This window comes from Chrysemys picta, chromosome 2 (genome assembly GCF_011386835.1).
Source record: "Chrysemys picta bellii isolate R12L10 chromosome 2, ASM1138683v2, whole genome shotgun sequence".
NCBI lineage: Eukaryota > Metazoa > Chordata > Testudines > Emydidae > Chrysemys > Chrysemys picta.
Genome location: NC_088792.1, coordinates 357502 through 365362, shown reverse-complemented (window position 1 = coordinate 365362; position 7861 = coordinate 357502). Strand labels below are relative to the sequence as shown.

The following is a 7861-nucleotide window of genomic DNA, read 5'->3' as shown; positions in this document are numbered from 1 at the left end:
ACCTTGCCCAGACCTGAAGAAGAGCTCGGTGTAGCTTGAAAGCTCGTCTCTCTCACCAACAGAATTTGGTCCAATAAAAGATATTCCCTCCCCGCCCTTGTCTTTCAGAAACCAAACAAGAAAGCTCTGCTAAGGCAAGTCTGAACCTGGCAATTACTGAACTGACTCTCAAAGCTGGCTTGTCTCCAAAGGTTCAATGAGGTCTACAAGCCCATCTGAGTCAAAGCTCCTACAGCCAGACGTCCGAGAGTTCCCGAGCCCACTTCTGACTGGAACATGCAGAAGTATCTTTCGTGCCCCACTTAACTCTAAATAGGATGAACTGATTTTGCCCAAACTTTAAAATAATAATAATGGGAAAAAATGCACTTCTGGGCCACTCTCCTGGCTGGAGAATCCCAGCGCAAGGGGAACTGGCCTGTGGAAGTTCGGAACCACTGCAAACGGCCAGTGAGAATGTAGCAGACAGAGGCACAGCCCCCCTGGGAGCTCCCATGCAACCTAGGAGACACCTTGTCTCTGCCTTGCTCCATCCCTACTGTTCATTCTCTGTTAAGCGCTGGCAGTGACCTAGATGCCGAGCCAGACGCACAAGTGAGTCGCCGCCCTGCAGAAAATGTGCTGCGAACCAGCCGAGCCACCATGGCAGGAATCTGGCCAGAAGAGGCCCCCGCCCCCCGACTTCCTGCAAATACAGAGCTACCCAGGGCTTTATCCAGTTTAAATGGCTGGAGCAATGCAGCTCCCACCACCTCCCAGTGGCACCGTCCAGTAACCAACAGCGCCTGGCGTTCTTCCCCTTTGCTCAGTCACTCACATCCCATGATCCAGTCAGACCCCCAGGGCTACACTAAGCTCCTCTCCCTTCTTGGGGCTCTGCAGCCTGTCCCCACACACTGACACACCCTCAGGCAGCTACACAGCTCCTGGAGCTCCCTCCATGTGAGGGCCGAGAGCCCCAGAGTTGAGTGCAAGGTCTGAGGGGAGGGGGAAGAGAGGAGCATGGTGTCCCGTGTGCATGTGTGTCCGTCCCCAGCTCCCTATAGGGATGGGGGCACCCTCTTCTCAGGGCCTGGGGACCCAGAGCTGCATGCAGGGTTCAGTGGATGGGAGCTGAGCAGAGGGGCCCAGAACCCTAGAGGGAGGGGCTGCCCCCCATTCTCTGGAATAGAGACATCTGGGTGCACAGCTCAGAGCTGCCTGGGCTCAGGGGCAGGGGGCTCGTTCCCTCTCAGGGCTGCATGAGGGCAGTGACCCAGACCACGGGCCCGCTCAGACTGGAGCTGGGCAGACCCCCACCGTGCTCCCGGTTGCCATTCCAGGCGTAGTTCTTGGCTCTGTCTCACCCCACATGCACTGCTTTTGCTCATCCTCCCCAGGGTACATGCATACATGCCCCTACATGCGCACACACACATACCCCACATGCATGCACAACCCCCCACATGCACCCAGTGCATGCATACATGTACACACGTGCGCAAACACACACCACATGCATGCACAATGCCCCAGGCTCACCCCACATGCACACACATGTGCACAAACACAGACACATGCACAGATACCCCCCCAGGTTTGCTCCATATGTGCACTTGCACACCCCCGGCTCACTCCCATCTTTCTGCACAGACGGGCGCGACGAAGAATAAGTTGACTTTATGGGGCTGCCCTGCCCCAAGGGCCCCAGAGCATAAAGCCCGGGGAGGGATGTGCAGGGCCCCTCAGTCAGCACTATTTCTTCCCCTTCTTTCCTTTCTTGTCCTTCCCCTTTCCCTCCTTCCTGTCTGCGCTCTCCTGCGCTGCCTTGAGTCGCTTCTTACCCAGTGGCGTCTTCACGTACCAGTCCTGCCAAGAGGGTGCAAAGGAGTGGGGGAGGTCAGCGCAGAGCTGATGCTGCATTGCAGAGAACACCCCGGGTTGGGGGGATGGCAGGGGTGAGCCTGAGTCAGCCCCTAATGGTGACAGTAACATGGGGGGCAGGGAACAGGCTGGGGTGTGGGGCTGGAGGAAAGGGCCCCCCTGTGCCTGCCCCAAGGGGTGACAGTAATGTGGGGGGCAGGGACCAGGCTGGGGCAGGACTGGGGGAAGAGCCCCTGTGCCTGCCCCAAGGGGTGACAGTAATGTGGGGGGCAGGGACCAGACTGGGGTGGGGAGCTGGAGGGAAGGGCCTCCCTGTGCCTGCCCCAAGGGGTGACAGTAACATGGGGGGCAGGGACCAGGCTGGGAGGACTGGGGGAAGAGCCCCTCTGCCTGCCCAAGGGGTGACAGTAATGTGGGGGGCAGGGACCAGGTTGGGGGGACTGGGGGAAGAGCCCCTGTGCCTGCCCAGAGGGGTGACAGTAATGTGGGGGGCAGGGACCAGGCTGGAGGAAGAGGTCCCAGAGGGGTGACTGTAATGTGGGGGGCTGGGACCAGGCTGGAGGAAGAGGTCCCAGAGGGGTGACAGTAATGTGGGGGGCAGGGACCAGGCTGGAGGAAGAGGTCCCAGAGGGGTGACAGTAATGTGGGGGGCAGGGACCAGGCTGGGGCAGGACTGGGGGAAGAGCCCCTGTGCCTGCCCAGAAGGGTGACAGTAATGTGGGGGGCTGGGACCAGGCTGGAGGAAGAGGTCCCAGAGGGGTGACTGTAATGTGGGGGGCAGGGACCAGGCTGGAGGAAGAGGTCCCAGAGGGGTGACTGTAATGTGGGGGGCAGGGACCAGGCTGGAGGAAGAGGTCCCAGAGGGGTGACAGTAACATGGGGGGCAGGGACCGGGTTGGGGGGACTGGGGGAAGAGCCCCTCTGCCTGCCCAGAGAGGTGACTGTAATGTGGGGGGCAGGGACCAGGCTGGAGGAAGAGGTCCCAGAGGGGTGACAGTAACATGGGGGGCAGGGACCGGGTTGGGGGGACTGGGGGAAGAGCCCCTCTGCCTGCCCAGAGGGGTGACTGTAATGTGGGGGGCAGGGACCAGGCTGGAGGAAGAGGTCCCAGAGGGGTGACAGTAACATGGGGGCAGGGACCGGGTTGGGGGGACTGGGGGAAGAGCCCCTCTGCCTGCCCAGAGGGGTGACTGTAATGTGGGGGGCAGGGACCAGACTGGAGGAAGAGGTCCCAGAGGGGTGACAGTAATGTGGAGGGCAGGGACCAGGCTGGAGGAAGAGGTCCCAGAGGGGTGACAGTAATGTGGGGGCAGGGACCGGGTTGGGGGGACTGGGGGAAGAGCCCCTCTGCCTGCCCAGAGGGGTGACAGTAATGTGGGGGGCAGGGACCAGGCTGGAGGAAGAGGTCCCAGAGGGGTGACAGTAATGTGGGGGGCAGGGACCAGGCTGGAGGAAGAGGTCCCAGAGGGGTGACTGTAATGTGGGGGGCAGGGACCAGGCTGGAGGAAGAGGTCCCAGAGGGGTGACAGTAATGTGGGGGGCAGGGACCAGGCTGGAGGAAGAGGTCCCAGAGGGGTGACAGTAATGTGGGGGGCAGGGACCAGGCTGGAGGAAGAGGTCCCAGAGGGGTGACTGTAATGTGGGGGGCTGGGACCAGGCTGGAGGAAGAGGTCCCAGAGGGGTGACTGTAATGTGGGGGGCAGGGACCAGGCTGGAGGAAGAGGTCCCAGAGGGGTGACTGTAATGTGGGGGGCTGGGACCAGGCTGGAGGAAGAGGTCCCAGAGGGGTGACAGTAATGTGGGGGGCAGGGACCAGGCTGGAGGAAGAGGTCCCAGAGGGGTGACTGTAATGTGGGGGGCAGGGACCAGGTTGGGGGGACTGGGGGAAGGGCCCCCCGTGCCTGCCCAGAGGGGTGACTGTAATGTGGGGGGCAGGGACCAGGTTGGGGGGACTGGGGGAAGGGCCCCCCGTGCCTGCCCAGAGGGGTGACAGTAATGTGGGGGGCAGGGACCAGGCTGGAGGAAGAGGTCCCAGAGGGGTGACAGTAATGTGGGGGGCTGGGATCACCAGGGCTCAGCCAGGCACCTGCAGTGTCTTCTCCTCCTCACTGTAAACGGGGTCAGCCTTGGCCAGCAGCTGCAGGAACTCGCCTGCCCGCAGCGGCTTCTTGGGCATCTGCAGGAGGCGCCGCTCGGTCAGCGCCGTCCGCACGGCCCGCGCCATGTGCCCCTGGCTGTAGCCGTCCGAGAGCTTGGCCAGGGCACTGACGTCCAGGGCGGTGGTGATGGTGCCCCCGTGCTTCTTGATCAGGCGCTGCCAGGTCACTGCGGAGGCAAAGGGGACAATGGTGGCGAGAGACCCGCCTGTGCCGGGGGGGAGGGGGCAGGAGGAGAGACGGGGCATGGGGTGGAGGAACTGGGGGGACCCAGCCAGAGGGAGGAAGGGCTGCAGGGGAAAGACATAATGTAGCAAACTCCCCCCACCACAGAGCAAGGCAAGCCCCGAGGTGGGGGGAGGGGGCATCTGTGCAGCCGCTATGGGGCTGGGCCCAGCCTGCCCCTCTGATGCAGAACAGGCTGAGTTCTGTGGGGGAGGGGTAGAGTGGGTTTTCGCCAGACCCTTCCCAGCTCAGCACTCGGCAGCGCCCAGCCCACTGCTGCTCGGGGTCCTGGAGCTGGGCACTGCCAGCTGCTGGGCTGGCCTGGGGGCTGAACCCTGCAGTCACCTTCCCCCACACTTTGGTGTTAACCCAGGGGCTGCAATTTGGGGGTGGGGCAAGGAGAATGGGAAGCCTGGCAGTGACATCCCCAGGCAGCTTTGGGGGGCTCGGGGAGAGGTCAAGCCAAGCAATAAAAGAAAATAAATCCCCCAGTCTCCCCCTCAGTCCAAACCCCCTCCTGCAGTGAGTCCCCTATAGGGCCCCGGACTTGAAGGTGATTGCCCCACACCTGCACAATCCAGGCCACTCCCCCCTGCACTGGGGTCAGCTCCTTCCCAGGCTAGCAAAGGGCTCTCGCTGCTGCCCATGGCAAGGGTGTTTGATTTTAACTCCCTTGTACTTCACACTTAGCTGACTTGCATCATGTTGATATCAGACCAATTCTCTAATTTGCAAAGGTTGTTTTCAGTTCTTATTTTTCCTCCAAAGTGCTTGCAACCCTCCCCCCCCCCAAGATTAGAGTCACCTACAGATTTTATAAGCATCTCGCCTCTTCATTATCCAAGCCATTAAGGGAAATATTAACTAGTGCCAGACCCAGGAATGACCTCTGCGGGACCCCTAGATACAGCCTCCCAGTTTGACAGCAACCACTGATAACTCTGTGATTACTGACTTCCAACCAGTTGTGCACCCTCCTTATAAGAATTTCATCTAGACCACACTTCCCTAGTTTGCTTATGAGAGTGGCTCGTGGGACTGTGTCAAAAGCCTGAATAGAACCAAGATCTATCACGTCCACTGCTTCCCTCCACCCATTTGGCCAGTTACCCTGCTGAAAAAGAAAATTAGGTTGGTCTGGCATGATTTCTACTTGCAATCCATGCTGGCTGTTCCTTAGAACCCCCCTATCCGCTAGTGAGTGATCACAAACCAATTGATCAATAACTTGTTCTAATATCTTTAGGGTTACCATATTTCAGCGAGCAAAAAAGAGGACGGGAGGAGCCCCGCCCTAGCCCCGCCCCTGCCCCTCCCACTTCCCGCCCCCCCCTGACCTCCCAACCCTCCCCCCGTTCCTTGTCCCCTGACTACCCCCTCCTGGGACCCCTGCCCCTAACTGCCCCCCAGGACTATCTAAGCCTCCCTGCCTCTTGTCCCCTGACTGCCCCAACCTTTATCCACACCCCCACCCCCAGACAGACCCCTGGGACTCCCACGCCCCATCCAACCACTCCCCACCCACTGACAGCCCCCCCCCAGAACTCCCAACCCATCTAAACCCCTCTGCTCCCTGTCCCCTGACTGCTCCGATCCCTCTCCGCACTCCTGCCCCCTGACAGCCCCCCCCAGAACTCCCAACCCATCTAAACCCCTCTGCTCCCTGTCCCCTGACTGCTCCGATCCCTCTCCCCACTCCTGCCCCCTGACAGCTCCCCCCCAGAACTCCCAGCCCCCTACCCCCCCCGCTCCTTGTCCCCTGACTGCTCCGATCCCTCTCCCCACTCCTGCCCCCTGACAGCTCCCCCCAGAACTCCCAACCCATCTAAACCCCTCTGCTCCCTGTCCCCTGACTGCTCCGATCCCTCTCTCCACTCCTGCCCCCTGACAGCTCCCCCCCAGAACTCCCAGCCCCCTACCCCCCCCCCCCCGCTCCTTGTCCCCTAACTGCCCCCTCCTAAGACCCCCCCCAACTGCCCCCCAGGACCCTACCCCCTACCTGTACCCTGACTGCCCAAAACTTTCTCCACTGCCCCCAAAAAGCCCCCCCTGTTTCTTGACCTCCACCTCCAGAACCTTCCTGCCCCCTGACCTCCTTACCCTGCTGCTCAGAACAGAGTTGGGCTCTGTGCAGCCGAGCCGGACACGTGGCTGAGCTCCCCTGCACAACAAAACCCGGTCTGGCCCTGCACAACAAAACCCGGTCTGGCCCTGCACAGTGTTGCCGGACTGGGCTGCAAGGCAGCTGCTGGCTCAGAATGCAGGGCGGATCCGGCTCCTCTACAGCTGCTCCCGAGTCCAGCCCGGGACTTCCCTGCAGCCCTCCCAGCCACTCTCTGCTAATCCCGGACATTGTGAGAGCTTTGCAAATTCCCCCCGGACGCTATTTTTAGCACACAAAAGGAGGACATGTCCGGGGAAATCCGGACGTATGGTAACCCTAAATATCTTTCCAGGTATTGAAGCTAGGCTGCCTGGGAACAATTCTCCACAACCTCTCTAGCATCAACACCCATCTCTGATAGCACAGTGCCTGGCAGCCCATGACTAGCCACGCTGGAGGGTGCTCCACTTGCTCTCCATGGATGTCAGGCCCACGGACGTCCGACAGGAGGGGAGTCTATAATCTAAGCCCCCAGGATGTTTTGGGGCTGCCTGTGGCAGGGCACTGCTAGAAAAGCCCTTCATCAGCTCCTGCCACCCCAGCCCAATCAGGGGAATGGATTGGGGCTGAGTAAATAGCCAGTGCTTGCCTGGGAACTGCCCGCACCTACCAGCCTCATTAGCAGGAGCTAACAGGCTGGGGGGAAGGGGGGGGGGATGATGTTATTAATATGAACTGTGACCGTATAGATCATTGTTGTAACCAAGGTCATATAATGGCACCAAATCTTGTACAAAGGAGGTCAAGTAAGGTGTCCATGAAAAGGTTATGATTTGCTGGTTATGATTATGCTATCTGTATGCATGTATCATTTTTGCATTTAAAGTTATAAGTATTAGCTCTATATTGTTTGTATTTCAAACTTGTGCTGTGCTTCTGGGTGACACCCAAGACGGTTTGGAATCAGCTCGGCCTAGCCTGCTTGATAGCCCATTACGGACCATCAGCTACACAACTGACCCACTGAGAGAGGGCAGATACACCTTGTGACTCAGCAAGGCAGGGACAGGCCTATAGACAGAACTCTGAGGTTTTTCCAGGCCACGTGCTGGGCAGTTTGTGTTTGAAACAAAGAAAGAGACTATAAAAGGCTGCTGCAGCTCCTCCATCTTGTCTTCAATCCTGCTTCTGACCTCTGGAGGGACTTTGCTCCGCTGAAGCTCTGAACAAAGGACTGAATGACCCATCCCAGCTGGGGATGTTCCAGAGACTTGATTTGAACCTGCAGTTTATTCTATCGCTGCTGCAAGCCTGAACCAAGAACTTTGCCATTACTGTATGTAATTGATTCTATTTAACCAATTCTAGCTCTCATCTGTATTTCTTTTTATGAATAAACCTTTAGATTTTAGATTCTAAAGAATTGGCAACAGCGTGATTTGTGGGTAAGATCTGATTTGTATATTGACCTGGGTCTGAGGCTTGGCCCTTTGGAATCGAGAGAACCCTTTTT

At 59.0% G+C, this 7861-nt stretch overlaps 1 protein-coding gene across 1 annotated transcript in view; it reads right to left on the bottom strand.

Annotated features, from left to right (window-relative positions):
- Positions 1-747: 747 nt before the first annotated feature.
- Positions 748-7861, bottom strand: part of IQCA1L (IQ motif containing with AAA domain 1 like) — a 39698-nt gene continuing 32584 nt past the window's right edge. The window contains exons 16-17 of the mRNA XM_065586426.1: positions 3950-4188; positions 748-1848 (exon numbers count right to left, since the gene is read on the bottom strand). Coding sequence (XP_065442498.1) covers positions 1735-1848; positions 3950-4188 — 353 coding nt within the window. The 3' untranslated portion in view covers positions 748-1734. The remainder of the gene's footprint in view (positions 1849-3949; positions 4189-7861) is intronic.